Source organism: Lutra lutra, chromosome 5 (assembly GCF_902655055.1).
Source record: "Lutra lutra chromosome 5, mLutLut1.2, whole genome shotgun sequence".
Classification (NCBI taxonomy): domain Eukaryota; kingdom Metazoa; phylum Chordata; class Mammalia; order Carnivora; family Mustelidae; genus Lutra; species Lutra lutra.
The window spans coordinates 120,834,811-120,851,120 of record NC_062282.1 but is presented as its reverse complement, the minus strand read 5'-3'; the positions used below and the strand labels follow the sequence as shown (position 1 = coordinate 120,851,120).

Sequence of the window (16,310 nt, the reverse complement as noted above, 5' to 3'; positions counted from 1 at the left end):
TGTGCAGTACTTGAAACTGTGTAAGCGCTTGCTGTATGTGGGAGAAAGGAAAGGAAAGCTGTGTTGCAAGGGAGCATGGGAGGCAGAGATACAAAATAAGACACTTCACTGAAGGAGTTCTGAATTTCTACTCACATTTAGGGTGACTAAATAACTTTCTGTTCTATCTTAATATGCCATTTTCCTGAGTAAATGTTAATTTTGCTTTTTAAAAGTTACACACGCCTAAATTTATGTTTCTTGGTATAAATTGTGTATGTTGTAGATCATATAGACTTTTCTGTACTATCCACTGTGATAGCTACTGGCCATATATGGCTGTTTACATTTCAGTTGATAAAAGTGAAATAGAATTTAAAATTTCATTCTTCATTCACATTTACCACATATTATAGGCCCAGTAGCCACATGGCTAGCGGCTATCATAATGGACAGCACAGATACAAAACATTTTCACAATTGTAGAAAGAGATGTGGGACAGCACTGCAGAAGATTACAAAAGCATCAAGCATGAGGGTCTGTGGTGATTGTGTAGTTCAGCCCCTTCATTGCACAGATGACGTATTCATAGTTATCCAGCTGGTGAGTTGGTGATAAGGCTGAATAAAAACTGGGCCCTCCTAACTCCCAGACCAGTATTCTTTACATACCATAGAGCACACCAATTTCAAATTGTGGTGCTTTCACTTAGAATGCTTGCCTTTAGAGAATTATTTTATTATAGTGAAAGCAGTTAGACATCAAATTGAACTATGTCCCATTAGGAATTTTATTGAGAAACAGTCCCGTCTTCAAAACCAGTGATAGCACCATAGGTAATAGGTTTCTCCCTTAGATCATAAACACCCTGTGTGTTTTTTCCTACCTTGCTTGTTTGGAAAAGGATTTAAAGTCACTTACAAAATGCTACATGATGCAGCAAGAGAAATGAAACAGTTATTGTGAGAAAATTGGGGCAAATACATTAGTACGAGCCAAGTGTGTTTTATAAAAGTATGATCCAATTATAAATGTATGATTTAAGGTGCTTTATAAAATGGTCTTGCATGGGTATAAATTGAAATTGCCACTATGAAAACAAAAGCCCTGAAACTCTCAGTTCTCAACCTGGCAAGCAAGTTTTGTTTGTTTGTTTTTTTATAATTTCATTCCACCTTTTCTATTCAGTTGAATTTTTATTTTTCCCTTGGTTCTTGTCTCTACTATAGTTTAGGTTCTCCCTGAAGGTCACTTTTATCATATCTAAAATGGAGGAAATCCCAAGGTTAAAATTACCTTTCAAAAATTCCTTAAATCTGTCCATTCACAGGCCTCTTGGAAATACATGGTTCAGGGCAGACAGCCCCGTAGAGTAATGCACAGTCTACTGTAGGAAACTGAGCTAGGCTAGGGAAAGGCTCTAGGAATGCTTACATGTCAAATGTCAAATGCTTATATGTCAGAGTATTTAAGGTACTCTTAAGGTACTTTTATGGTGACTCAGTTGAAAAGGGATGAGTAGACAATTCCAGGGAGTCCGTTCTTGCCTACAGGGTTTTAGCTTTATTTTGTTTAGTGGAAAGATGTCTTTTTGACTTTGAATGGTATAAGCTGTAACTTCATTGTGGTTGGCAAAGGTTTAGCTTATTCTCACTATTTAAATTACTTAATAAGTAATTTCTGGGGGAGATGCTGAAATTCAAATTTCCTCCCACCAAAACTTCAAACTGTAGTCTCTTCTTACCGTTTTTCCTCCTCCTCCATCCCACTTCCCCTAATGGGTTAAGCCTTCCTCCCTCCTTTCCTTCACTAGTCTTGTAGCATTCAGACAGGTACACCTAGTAGCCTTGGTATTATCTTTAACTTGTCTCTGTTTCCACCAGTGGCTAATCACTTATCAAACCCTGTCAATTCTACCTCCTCACTGTGTCTGGAATCTGTTTACTATTCTTTTTTTTTTTTTTTTCTGTTTACTATTCTGCATTCACACTACCCCACAGTAGTTCAAGCTCTTGCTCCTTGCCAGTAATCCTTCAGTAGCCTCCTGAGCGGTCTCCTGCTTTCACTTTTGTGCCCCCAACCTCCCAGTCCCTTCTTCCGTCAGATTGACCTTTTCACAGTACAAATAAGTATTTTCTCTCCCCTGTTTTCAGTCTCTCTTTTTCTTGGGACAGAGTCTAAAGTCCTCCAAAGCCCTGTATGATGTACTTTTCATGCCCTCTTCAGTCTCATCTGTAACTGTCCTTTCCAGCTTTCTTTGGCCATACTGAAAACTTTTGCTTCCCCTGGGCCCCACACAGGTTGGTTCTCCTCCCAGAAAACTTCTATCCTCCCCTGCTTCCACACACATACACACACACACACACACACCCTGTAGACATCCCTGTAGATCACCTTCGGCATCACTTCCTCCAGGAAGTTTTAGTCTTGCCCACAATCCAGGTGAAGTACCTTCCTAGGGATTCCCTGCCTCCCTGCCATTTGTCACACTGTGTCATGAATTCCAGAGTGCTTGTCACCCATTAGACAGCCTCTTGAATGAGGGGCCACATCTGTCTTCGCCCTTGTCTCAGTCTGACCCTCACATATTGCCTGGTGTGCAGTCCCTGCCTAATAAATATTTATGAGATGAATGAACTGGTTTATTTTCTTAAATAGCATTTGTACAGTTATTAGGAATCTACAGAAATTTTATCAACCCTATTTCTTAGCCTCATAACAAAGCTAGTTTGGAAATAGAGTAGCAGAGGTAGAGTGACATTTTCATTACTTCTATATTCCAGTCTGTTTTAAGGCCATAGTAATTTCTTTTTAAAATACTAACATAAGGGCATCTGGGTACCTTAGTTTGTTAAGCGTCTTCGTTCCTTAAGTGTCTACCTGTGACCCCAGGGTCCTGGAATTGAACCCTGTGTCAGGCTCCCTGCTCAGCAGGGAGTCAGCTTCTCCCTCTTCCTCTGCCCCTGTTCATGCTCTCTCTCTTGCGCAGTCTTTCACTCTCAAATAAATAAATAAAATCTTTAAAATAAATATATAAATAAAATACCAGTGTAACTGCTACCAAGATCTCCTAATATTAGCATAATACTTTGAAATGGAGCCATCTTCCAGGCCAAAGTTAATTTTCATGATTTTTTTTTTAATAAAAATTTTTCAAAAAAGATTTACAAAAATTTCTTGTCCAGTATTTTCTTCGGTATTTGCCACACAAATAGGTCATCTTATGTAGAGATTTAACAAAATGGCAAATAAAAGGCTACAAATGTTTAGGATATTTGGGCTATGATAAATCCTAATGTTCAGCAATATTTTGGCCTTAAAATGAATTATCTCATTAAAAATTAAAACATCACAGTGGGTCTGTTTCTTCTAGTCATTTCTAAAGCATGCATATTATGGTTACTCCAAAAGAAAACTTTAAACATTTTTCATATCAGTGGTAGAAAATTTTTTATAAAATGAAAGTAAAACTACAGTGCTCATTGAGACTCCTCTGGTCTTCAATACAAATACTAATTATTTTCAGAATTTTACCGATTTGGTCTCTGAGAGTTCATTTTACCCATTCTATTCAAAATATGACTAAAACGTGATAATGAAATGAAGGAGAAGAATTTAAATAATTTTGAATTTCAACACTTCAGATTATTAATATTAGTTATTCCCAGATTGCAAGGCCATTATTTGGGCTACTGATTTTAAGATTATACATTTCTCACTTGCCTTTGTTCTGCAAAATGAGGGACATCTCTAACAAAGCCACCATCTTACTTGACAGCTCTGGAGCCTCCCAGCTCAATTGTCTGGGATTTATACAAGATAAAATTACAGTGTGTGCAACAAACGACTCGTATCAGATGACACGAGAAAGAATGACCCAGGCAGAGGAGGAATCCCGCAACCGAAGCACAAAAGTTATCAAACCTGGTGGACCATATGTAGGTTTGTATAGATATCGTTTTCCTTCTCAGATTGATTGGAATAATTCAAGACCACTGTAGGTAAATACTGGTAATATTAACCTAATGTTAACCCAGAATTAGTTTACAGAACATTTTGAATAATAATAATGGTCGAAAAGTTTTACTTCTTTCATAAATCCCGGATCCTTTGTCAGCTATTTGTTATTATTTTACAATACTGGGTTCTGGTCATGTTACTTTACTATGTGAGGTTGTAATAGTGGTACTGTTGTGTATTCTTGGACACTGGATATCATTACAATGATGGACAGTATAGGTTTTCTTTGGCATTTTTGTAGGATTATTTTTACAGTAAAATCTATTAGTAGAATTTCAGAGGATCTTTGCACATGGAATTTTTATTGCAAAATATAAAATATGCTTAAAGCAAAAGGGTGATGCCTTTTTGGTACCTCAATTGTGATATCATTCATGCATTCTCATCCTCATCTATCCATTAATTAAGAGGCTGCCCACCCCCATCATCTTTATCATCTTCATCAGCTCACTCAAATATCCATCAGACTGAAGAAGTAAGACTGGATCAGCAAGACGAGTCTCTCCTTTATGAGCAGTTGGCCCTAATAAAGAGTTGATTGGCAGTGACTATTAATAGTAATAGGAAGAATTATCAAGAGTGAGGATGAGCTCTTTGAGGCCTTGGTCAGTTTAATAACATAAGTCATCATAAGTAAATGATGAAAAGATAGAAATTTGGAAATGTAAATGCACACAAAAACAGTCTTGTGAATAACCAGATTCTTTCATCAACATCCTTCTATGGTTTGGTATAATTTTACTTCTGTATTTTCCCATTGCTGACCCAGCTATAGTACATTCAGCTTTGAGAATCTCCACTGGTGTCTTTAATAAGTATTTCTTTGGAACAAAGCCAGTGCTCCTGGGACTTAGTGCTTAGCTTAGATACATTTAGTTTGGTTTAACAACAATTCATGGCTCCCCCAGGTATCTGTACCCATGCGGCCCAGTCCCAACCAGTAAGTTACTAGCAGTGAGATTTTTCACCTTCCCTTTCCTGCTGAGTGAGGTAACAACTTCCATCCTCCTTTCTCTTTTACCTCATGAGTAACTTAACTTTCTCTGTAGTAGGCTAAATCTCAAATTGTTTTTAAAACACACAAGATCTGCCGCACTTTGCTGTCCCTGTTGCTTTGAAAGTATTCTTTTTACGCTGTCCAGTATCACCATTTTATAAACAGTGAGGCAAGTTGGTGTGTTTGACAAAGGACTAGAAGACTAAACCACCAAAACAGTGGGTTAAAGCCTCTGCCTTCAGCTCAGGTCATGATCCCAGGGTCCTGGAATCAAGCCCCACTTCTGGCTTCTGCTCGGCAGGGAGCCTGCTTCCTCCTCTCTCTGCCAGCCTCTCTGCCTATTTGTGATCTCTGTCAAATAAATAAATAAAATCTTAAAAAAAAAACAAAAACACCAAAATGATTTATTTATTTATTTATTTATTTATTTATTTATTTTGCCTCTTGACTGAAAAACTTTACCTTGATTTATTCCAAAGTTTGCAGATCAGCAGTGATCACTGTACGTTCCCATTGAATGATCCATGGTGTCCCCCTCCGTTCGCGTGTGTGTTTGTTTTGATAGGGTCAGGTGCAGTTTATCTGCACAGCATGTTACATGGCAGACTTGACACCACCCAGAATCATATAACTCATACGATTCCTAAAGTGCAGGAATTTTCAAACTTTTGAATTTTCTTATAGGCACTACAGATAACTTATTTACATTTTTTAGGTGTGACCATGTAAAATTTGAGGTTATCTAAAGTTTAAATTTGAGCCAGAGTACATCCGTGCCATTCTCAGACAGGGTGGCCTCCCTCTGCGCACACATACATTTGCCCCCACAGAGCTCTACAGTGACCCTGCCAGGCTGCACACCCCACTCTGCTGGGTCCTCTGTGCCCTGGCCACTCACCAGCACGGTACAGTGTTCTCTGGGCTTCAGTCTTGTCGATAACCTCTTCAGCCTTTATACTTTTGGTCATATAACCCCAGCTCCTTTTAACTTTGCTTAAGATGGCTGTATCCCAACCTTTTAATTATTTTTATTGCTCTCCTCTGGACTGCCTCCATTTCTTCAGCTCAGAATTCAAACCTTAAGTGTTTGATTTTTTTACTGTGCTTTGTTATGGTATGTTTTGACCTTTTGATTTTAATCTTATCCATTGCTAGACCTTTACCATATTTCTTTCCTTTTAGGTGGCTCTGTTTGTATCTTCCTGCTTTTTTAGTACTTCAGAACTATCTGACTCACTCATTTCTTTCAAATGCAGTCTTTCACTCTCTGGTACTAATATTACCAAACACTTCTGGAGTGCTTGCTGTGCACAAGACACTGGTTAGCACTTTACATGCAGTTCCTCCTCTAGATCTCAAAACCACCCTGTAAGGGAGGTTATGATTACCTCTCCATCTTACATATCACCTAGTTGGTATCAACAAATAGCAAATGATATGGATTTGGCCCCTTAACAAGTTGTGTTATTTTCATAAGACAATAGGAGATACCTCTTCAGTTCATAATTGAATATATCATATAAAATAATGCCAGAAGCTCACCTTTGCCACCTTAGAAGTACCTGCAGAACAAGCCTTCTCTCGGGAGTGTCAGCCTGGATAGAGGACAAATGGGAATAATGCTGGTCTCGGTGAGGGGTTGTGCTGGCATAATGCCAGGCCAGACCTCTGGCAGCTGAATTGGGGCACAAGCCCTCCTGTGACTCCTTTGGGTCACCTGGCCTAGTCACCCAGGAATAGAAGCTTTTGAGATCCTTTTGTAGACTGAAAAAAAAAACCAAAACAAACAAAAAACAACTTATTTTGCCTGGAGAAGAGCAGGAGAGTCTTTAACCTATGAAACATCATTATTTCTTCAGAATATTTATGCTTCTAGTCATGAAATTTATATCAGTGGTGAGCACTGTTGTGTTACAATCATTTTACCTTGTTTTTTTTTTTAAAAAAAAAAACCTCAAGAATCACTTGAAGGAACCACTGCTCCATTTTATCAGTGTATGTCTACTCACTGATTGTTACCTAAATTCTGGAATTTTATTGAATTGTAAATTTTTAATACATGCTAATATTTACTTAAATGTATAAAATAACCCAACCAGTATAATTTCTAGAATTCTTTCTCCAATTTTCCCAACTACTGCCCCATCCTCCTTATTTATAATGAGTTGATACATGTTTAAATGACCTTAGACAAATCATTTAACATCTGTGGACCTTAATGTTCTCAATTATTAGATAAGGGGTATTTGAACTGGGTAATATCAAAGGTCCTTTGTAGTTCTAAATTTTGTGACCATTATGTGTGTGTGTGTGTGTGTGTGTGTGTGTGTGTATTTGGATAATAAACCTTTTGAAACAAAAGAGCATAAGTGCCAAATGGTGGAGATGGTTTCCACTGCAGTGGATTACGTATTAAATCATGACAGTCACCCCATCATCAAGATCCTGCCAGTGTTTTTTTAAAGCATTGGGTTGGTTTGCCAGGGCTTCTAGTCAGGTTCCACAGAACAGAAAAACCACTGCAGAAGATAATCTACAGCCCCTGCTCTTTCTGATGTACTGATTTAACACCTTCCTTTCAGAGAGTTTAATCAGAGCCACTAGACAAAGGGATAAATACTTCTACAATCTCATATTAAATGGAGACGCTAGAAGTGGACTCCTTGTTATGAAATAGCGGTTCAGATATAGTCCCAGATTACACATCTCCGTCAGACCCACTGCTGCTGTTTATAAAAGGAGCCCAGGGAATTGATTAGCAGTTGAGTCTGGGAAGAGAATTAGGTTCTCCCACAGGCTTTATTAAAAGGGCTTTTCTGAGGCAAATGTGAAAAAATAAAAATAAAGCCTTTCTTCTTCCAACTTTGAACCTCCCGTTTTCTTGCTTTACTTTTTTTTCTATTTTTCTTCTTTAACCTCTCAGTTCCATAACTACTTAGAGCACTGATGTTTTCTCACCTGTAGCCTGTCTTGTGTTAAACCAGAGGACTCCTTCCTGGCTGAATAGGCACAGACTGATGGGGGAGGCAGCAAGCAAGTGATCTTTACGTAAAACTCGGGGACCCGGTGTGTCTGGATTGCTCTGTCAGCATTGAAAAGAAGTGGGTTACTCCCACAACTGGCTGTTTAAAGGAAAAATGAGAGTGGGTCATCTGGGTGGCTCAGTCAGTTGAGCACGCAACTCGATCTCAGGGTCCTGAGTTCATGTCTCAAGTTGGATAGAGCTTACATTTTAAAAAAAAAGGGGAAAAAAATGAGTAAAGGAAAAATGAGATAAAGGTAAAGTGAATGTACCGGGGGTAGGAAATTCATGTATGAGTAACAGCCTAGCTTTAGGCCCCAGGTGAGACTCCACTACTGTCATATCCCTGACAGATTCTAATTTCTTGTCAAACATCATACGCCTTTCAGGGGCAAAATGAGCCTCCCTTATTTGTCTGCCCTATGCTTGCTTCAGGGAGGAGTGGCGGTAAACTCATGAGACCTTGGGGCTCTCCAGAGACTGAGGATCAGAGGTGGGTCAGACATACAGAGGAGGTAGGGCAGCCTGGAACACACTGGTAGTACTGTGGCTTTTTGTTTTTATTTTATTTGCCTTCCTTGCTGGCTTGAGTTCATTCTAAATGATCAATCATGGTACATGTGAGCTTAGCTAAAAAACTCACTGTCTACTCCCCTCCCTAGAGAAGAGTGGTTGGGAGGGCTCCAGCTTTGTTTGGGGAAGTGTAAGCTAAACAGGTTTCAAGGGGCAGAATGTGGAATTCATAACATTTCCTAAACTTTTGTGACCCTGGCTTCCCCCCCCGACCAAGTTCCTATTAAAATTTCAAGGAACAGTACTGTTTGTTGATACTGTTACAACTGAGAAGTGGTAGATTGGAGGGTGTGCAGTTGCCACATTAGAAATTTCGGTGTTTCTTCAGACGCTGGCATCCTCGCAATGTGGGGACATACAGACCACATTGATTCTGGCTCCTCTGCTGTTTACTTGTTCTCTCACTGCCATTCACTTTGACACTTTGCTAGTCATCAAATGCTGATTCAAAGTCCGCTTGTCAACAAAGTGGCTACAGCCTACGCATAATGGAGCTTAACCTAACAGGAAGCAATGGCAGACATGAGGCATTTGTTCATAAAACCTTTCCTACAAAGAAATACATCTAAGAAAAGTCACATACTAATAACAGAACTTTCTAAGTGCTGAGTGAGCACTTTAGACCATTTGAGTTTATCTCCTTGAAAGCCTCAGTTTTGGGGCGCCTGAGTGGCTCAGTGGTTTAAGCCTCTGCCTTCGGCTCAGGTCATGATCTCAGGGTCCTGGAATCGAGTCCCGCATCAGGCTCTCTGCTCCACAGGGAGCCTGCTTCCCCCTCTCTCTCTGCCTTCCTCTCTGCCTACTGTGATCTCTCTCTCTGTCAAATAAATAAATATTAAAAAAAAAAAAAAAGAAAGAAAGCCTCAGTTTTCTCACCTGTGCCATGTGAGACTGCCATGAGTGACCGACCATGCCTGTTTCATCAGGTTACAGACTTAGTGTGTGTACAGATCTTAGCACGGTGTCCCCACCACCACCACTTAATTGGTTCATGGTAAATATTAGTTCCCTGCCCATCTGGCACTAGGGTAAGCTATCTCTACATTAATAAAAATACAGAAACCAGATCTATCTCTAAAACTTTAATCACACCTTTAATAGCTTTTCCTACTACTAGGCAGTGTTCCTTTAATGTTGAGTTCCTTTGTTGTGCAATATTTTGATCTGATATTAATAACTCATTACGTCCAGACAGTAGAGAAATATAAGAGTCAGTGAGATATCTGTCCTTTCTCCTTTATTTCTAGGCAGGATTGTGTAGACAGCCCCTCTGGCTAGGCCTCAGGACCCCAGCATGGACAGAATTATTATTAAAGCTCCTGCCCAGTTAAGCTGTTTTCACACCAGACCAGACCAGACCATAGCACTTAAGATACTGCTCTGAATTACCCACTGTTTCTAGTTGCTAGTCTTGTTCCTAATGCACTTGCCCCACATTGCATGTCATCACCAGTTCTCCCCACCTGTTGCCCAGAGGGCACAGAGTTGGAGGTTTAGAGTGTACTAAAGGTGCTAAAAGATTTCACCTCAGAAATGATAAAATGAGCGTCTTCTACAGTGTCATTCTAATTTTTTTTTTTTTTCTGGTCTTGTCAGTGATCAGCTATGTCCTGATAGCTCTGGGCATGCAGTATCCTGGTCACTTCAGCCCAGAGATACTTTCTAGAAGTAGCCACTTGCCACTTACCAATGTTAAGTTTAAGCAGAAAGTGGGTTAATTACCAAATGGCACTTGCCTGGCAGGAATGATGTGAAGGCCTCCTTTTTACCATTTTTCTGTTGGTCTAATTCACCTGTGTACCCTCAGCCTTGCAGTGGAAATGTCTGCTTGTCTGGCCCTCTTAGATTGTTTTTAGTTTGGTTAGTTTTGGTTTTGGTTTTTGACTCCTAAAATTTGGTATGGCCTATTGAAAAGGAAAATATCTAGTGGACGTCCTTCTGAATGTTGATCCCAAATTATGTCTGAACCCCCTTTTCATGGTTCCTGAATCTGTGAGATTAAGATAATTCCCCAGCTCAGCCAAAAGTATGGTCTCAGTGAGAGCCAACAGGTATTTCTCACGTTTCACATTTGCTATATTCTGTCTGCCAAAGAAATGACATATAATATGTAGATAAGTTCTGTAAACAGCACAGGTAAACACAGAAATTATTAAATTTCCACTTAACATGAACTACCTATGACCTTAAGATTTCCAGTCTGTTGCTACAGTGTGTCACTAATGTACCATATGTAGCTAAGTGACCAGAATAATTCTATATGCATATTTATTCCAGTAAATAGTTCTATCAAAACAATTTCAAATCCATAATTTTAGGCCATTTATTCAAAATGCTTTCTGTTTATAGATCTCTTTAGAGTAAAAACTGAAATAAAAAGGCCTTAATTCCCTCCAGAAATGAAGAAGTACCTAAATCAGAGTTGAGGAAACTGAGATGCTCCTTATGTTCTTAACTGCAAATGTGTAACAGTGTCATTTCCACTGGACTTTAGGGAAAAGAGTGCAGATTCGGAAAGCGCCTCAAGCTGTTTCAGATGCAGTACCCGAGAGGAAACGGTCAACCCCCATGAACCCTGCAAATACGATTCGAAAGACACATGGCAGCAGCAGTGTTTCTCAGCGGCCATACAGGGACAGAGTGATTCACTTACTGGCACTGAAGGCCTACAAGAAACCTGAGCTGCTGGCTCGACTGCAGAAAGATGGTGTCAATCAAAAAGACAAGAACTCCCTCGGAGCAATTCTACAGCAGGTGAGATACCTGGAGAGAGTTCCTTCCTTGTACTTTCTTGTTGAGAAGCTCATGTAAGAAGGCTTCTTGTTGTTGCTATTTGAGGTAGAGAAATTTCAGGATCATCTTGATCGATGGTATATGAATTATAAGTCCTTAAATATTAAGTCATCTTGTTTTAAACATTTAATTAAAAAACTAATTGAACTGTAGCATTTATAGTAGGTTTTATAAGTTAGAGGCTACTGAATTGTTAATTTAAAAAAAGTAAATATCAAGTCATTATCGTCATTTGAATTAAACAAATTTTGCTCTGAAATTCCATAAAAATAAGTTTCTGTTGTCTCTTTTTGGTCTTGAATCACCTAAACTATTGCTGTAGTATTTACTCGTTTATATAGGTGAAGTTGTACAATTTATTTTTATCAGTCTTCGGTTGGTATAAGCTAGAGTATTTTTATCTACAAGTTTTAAGTGTGTCTTGCCTTGCATGCTCTTTACTCTGCCTTTTTCTACCACTGAGTATGCTGAGATCATTCACTTGTCTTCATTAAGGGATTTGAGTGTGTATTAACTTCGATCAATTACCTTAAAATCAAAAGCTTAAGTATAAAAGTAGATCATTAGTTTTGTTGAAGTACTAGTTTGTCAGACTATAACTGTATATTTTTTGTATTGATTTTGGGTCATAAATGTTATAGCATTCAAATGCAATTTTTTCTAAAGCAGTAACATTTCCAAAGTTCTTAAATTTCGCCATTAAAAAATATAAACCTGCATGTTTTCATTAATTATTCAAAAAATAATACTTTTAAGTCTGTTTTTTCATTTATTCTCCTATTCAAGTCATGATACTAAATATTATGAAAGAATAAAGTCAAAATCTCCAGTTCTGGGTTAACCAATCTCCAAGTGTCTTGGGCAGTCTCAAGGATCTTACTAAATTATTTGAGTACTTTTTGGAAAAACTTAATTTAAATCCTTATGTCACATAACAGTTTTAAGAGCTCAAAAGACAGGATGAATGTGAATAAGGGTGAGAGTGTATATGTTTCCGATTTTTTATTTGGGGAAGGAGGGAGGTTCAGGTTACAAATCACAAAATACCTGGTGACTGAATCTCCAGAAAAGTTGTAAGTTAACCTCCTAGGCTAGAGGATAAGATGGCAAAATGGTGGCAGTTGATTCACACAGAGGATACTGGTGATGTCAGTAGTGAAGTGATTATGTATACAGACATGAAGATTTTAAAGTGTAGATGTGCTTAACTCAGCAGCAAATGGGACATGAGTGTCATTAGTACTGATCATGTGGCAGAATCTAGAGCATTGTCTCATCCTAGCTGCACGTTAGAATCTTCTGTGGAACTTTAATAAAACGCCAGTGTCTGGATTCTAACCCACCCAGATCAACTACATGGAGCAACTAAATGGATACTGAGCCATTGACTGAGATGAGAGGGAGAGCAAGGAACAAGTGTATGTTCGGCAATCGGGAATTCTGTTTGGAAGATGTCTGTTAGACATACCCAAGTGGTGATAGATATTCATTAGGTACATGTAAGGGTCTGGTGTTCAGAAGACAGTTGGAGCTGGAATTATAAATTAGGAGATAGCAACATATGGACTGTCTACCGAGAAAACTTTAGGGCTGGGGCACCTGGCTGACTCAGTTTGAAGGAACATACAACTCTTGATCTCAAAACCATGAGTTTGAGCCCCACGTTGGGTGTAAAGATTACTTAAATAAATTTAAAAAAAAAAAAGATAAAGAAAGCCTTAGGGCTGAATGAAATAATCTTAGGTGAAGATGATGACAGTGAAGAAAACAGAGGATAGCTCCTAAGCAGTCTAGCATATAGAAGAGTGCACACACACACACACAAAACAAAATAAAAGAAAAAAAGAGGGAGGAGGAGGAAAACAGGAGAATATCCCAGTTTGAAGCCTAGAGAAGCAATGGGGTCTTAACTCTATGTCGTCCCAAGGATAATAGGAAAGCTAAGCATTGTGGCGATTTTTCCATTTTGAGAAATCTGGTTGTGTCTCATTCTAATGTATTTGCAAATTTGAATCTTAAGCCTACCATTTTCTACTTTATAACAACATTAACGTTAATGTTATTAATGCTTTTCTTATAGCTTTCCTTACTGTAAGAAAAGCATAAACTACCATAATACATTTGATAGTACTTTACTTTAGAAGGACACAGAAAGAAGTGAAGCTGTTTAAAAAAGACCATTCCAGTAGAGAATGACAGGAGAAATATCTTTCTGCCAGCCTTAAAAATGACTCTTGGTTTGGCACCTGAATCCGTATATTTGTATTGTTCGTGGGATCGAGGCCTGGACACTCTAGGAATTGCAGTTATATGGTAGGAAAAGATTACACTTAAGAATAAACTGGTTGACTAATAACAGTAATTTGAGGGTTATTTCTTTTTATTGGTTTTCAGGAATTTCAAGGACTTTGAATAAGTGGTTCTTCAGGAGAACTGGCAGTCACAAGAAGCAGGCTTAGCAAGCCAAGAAAATGACAGACAAGGGCATCAGAATTGATACTATTTATGGAGATAATTTCTGCTGATTACTGAAGGGAAAGTTTATAACCTAGCATTTGGGAACTCTTTGGTTTCTACTTAATACAAATGACCAAGGATTTTACTGTGATTCAAAAGTAATGGAGTTAATGACCAGAAGTAAATAATGAAGTTCTTAAACCTCACTCCTTAGACTAGAAAAACTTTAAAAAAAGTAAAAAAAAAAAAAAGAGGGCACCTGGGTGGCTCAGTAGGGTAAGCCTCTGCCTTCAGCTCAGGTCATGATCTCAGGGTCCTGGGCTCTCCACTCAGCAGGGAGACTTCTTTCCCCTCTCTCTCTGCCTGCCTCTCTGTCTACTTGTGATCTCTCTCTCTCTCTCTCTCTGTCAAATAAATAAATAAAATCTTTTTAAAAAATAAATAAAAGTAAAAAAAAAAATAAAATAAATAAACCTCCCTCTACTTTTTGCCTACTGTAGGCTTTTTGAATAGAAATATGACATACAGTGTATGTTCAGGGATAAAATATTTAGCTACTTATATAAAGTTTAAATTTCCCAAATGAAGTCAAATAGCATTAATTGAGATCTGGCATATGCAAAACTAGCAGTCCTTTGGGGCCAATTGGTACAGTTGTTTTCAGTGTAAAGCAAAATGCTGCCTATTTTGGGTTAGGAAGTAGCAAAAAGATCTAATGCTCTGTTTTCATACTATGTACCAGGTAGCTAATCTGAATCCAAAGGACCTCTCATATACCTTAAAGGATTATGTTTTTAAAGAGCTTCAAAGAGACTGGCCTGGATACAGTGAAATAGACAGACGGTCATTAGAGTCCGTGCTCTCAAGGTAAATCTTTTTTTTTTTTTTCCTTAAAAAAAAGTTTTAGTCATTGTTACTTAAGTGTTGAGAAGGAAAAAACAAAGGTAAGCTTTTTTGTCAGGAACATTTGAAAATTCTCCCCATAACTGGAACTTGTGTCCCCTTTACAGAAAACTAAATCCATCTCAGAATGCTGCCAGCACCAGCCGTTCAGAATCTCCTGTATGTTCTAATAGAGATGCTGCATCTTCTCCTCAGGTATTCACAAAATTACATAATCATAGCCCTGAAGTGAACCTCAGGAGCCACCTAGTTCAGGTGGTCTGATTTATGCATGAGAGAAAGGAGGCTCCAAGAAGCTGCATAGCTTGCCTTCCCAGTCATATAACTAGTTATCGTGGCAGAGCTCTGTCTAGAATTCAGGTCCCAGCTCACAGCCCAGACCTCTTTTTCCCTACACAGCACTGCTTGTCAAAGTGCTTAATATCTGCTTTGCTTCTCCATATTTAAAGTTTACATGTATTATAAGATTATCTACTTTTCTATTAGGTCACTAACTAGAAGACTTATCTAGTCCCATATCCAGTCTCAAATTATACAGAAAATTGAAGATCTTTAATATTATCTGAAAGATGTTCGAGAAAACTTTTCTTGGGGAAAAATGTTTCTAAAATAAGCAAAGAAAAAATTCCGTCATTTTCAGACATGTCTCTCTAATGTACTTTTTTCGGTTAGATCCCAATCAGAATACTCCACTTAGACCTCACTCCTTCCAGCTTAAGTTCCCCCCAAGAGATTCCTTGGTTCCCTGGTTTGGGGCAGACCTATCTACCAGTGCTACCGACAAAATGCTCCTCTCTCTGGACCATCCTCCCAAGGACTGGGGTGATGGGACAGATGTGTGGAGAATGGTAAGCATGCTCTGGGCAAAAGGCTGTTCGTATATCAAAAAAAGTTAGAAACCTATTGTGAGTAACAGAGGAAGGACAAAATAAAAGCAGTTCTGTCCTTGCATGGACATTGTCTCTACAAGCCTCACTTTTAGTGCCAACTACCATGGAGTTATTTATACTCTGATCTAATTATATAATGGCTGCCAAATCAATGATGCTAAACTGAAAAGAGAATAAATTGATGGGATGATTAACTATTACTTTCCTCCAGGCTGAAGGTTAGGCCACATCATTCATTACACTGGATATATGCTTCATACTTTTCAACTATCAGAATTTTCTTTTCCATTTAAATATTCCTGTTGCTGGATTGGCTAGTATAAGCATAATTTTTAAAATTTTTGAAACATTAATTCCATATCATTTTTGCGGACTCATTGTCATTAAGACTTATTTTCCAATCCATTGAAGAGGTATATTTACAGGGAAGAAATTGAACAGCATTTCAGCAGGGATGGAGATACTTAGAGAAGGTGCCAGCTGTTCTCATTTTAAGACAGGTGAAATAATAAATGACAGCCAGAGTATTCATAACTGGAGCATCTTAGCACATTAGGGGAGATTAAGTAAGTATAGGCTCTTATTGCCCTTTCCCTACCCTTCTTAGTCCTGACAGCGTGAAATGGTACAAACTGCTTTCTCCTCTCAATGTAACTGGGTCAGCTGTGGCCCACA

The 16,310-nt window shown here is 38.5% G+C and overlaps 1 protein-coding gene across 1 annotated transcript in view; it reads left to right on the top strand.

Annotated features, from left to right (window-relative positions):
* ELL2 (elongation factor for RNA polymerase II 2) overlaps nt 1-16,310 on the top strand; it is a 74,063-nt gene that overhangs the window by 44,247 nt on the left and 13,506 nt on the right. Inside the window, exons 4-7 of the mRNA XM_047729384.1 lie at nt 3,759-3,922; nt 11,087-11,346; nt 14,585-14,709; nt 14,853-14,940. Of these exons, the coding sequence (XP_047585340.1) occupies nt 3,759-3,922; nt 11,087-11,346; nt 14,585-14,709; nt 14,853-14,940 (637 nt within the window). The remainder of the gene's footprint in view (nt 1-3,758; nt 3,923-11,086; nt 11,347-14,584; nt 14,710-14,852; nt 14,941-16,310) is intronic.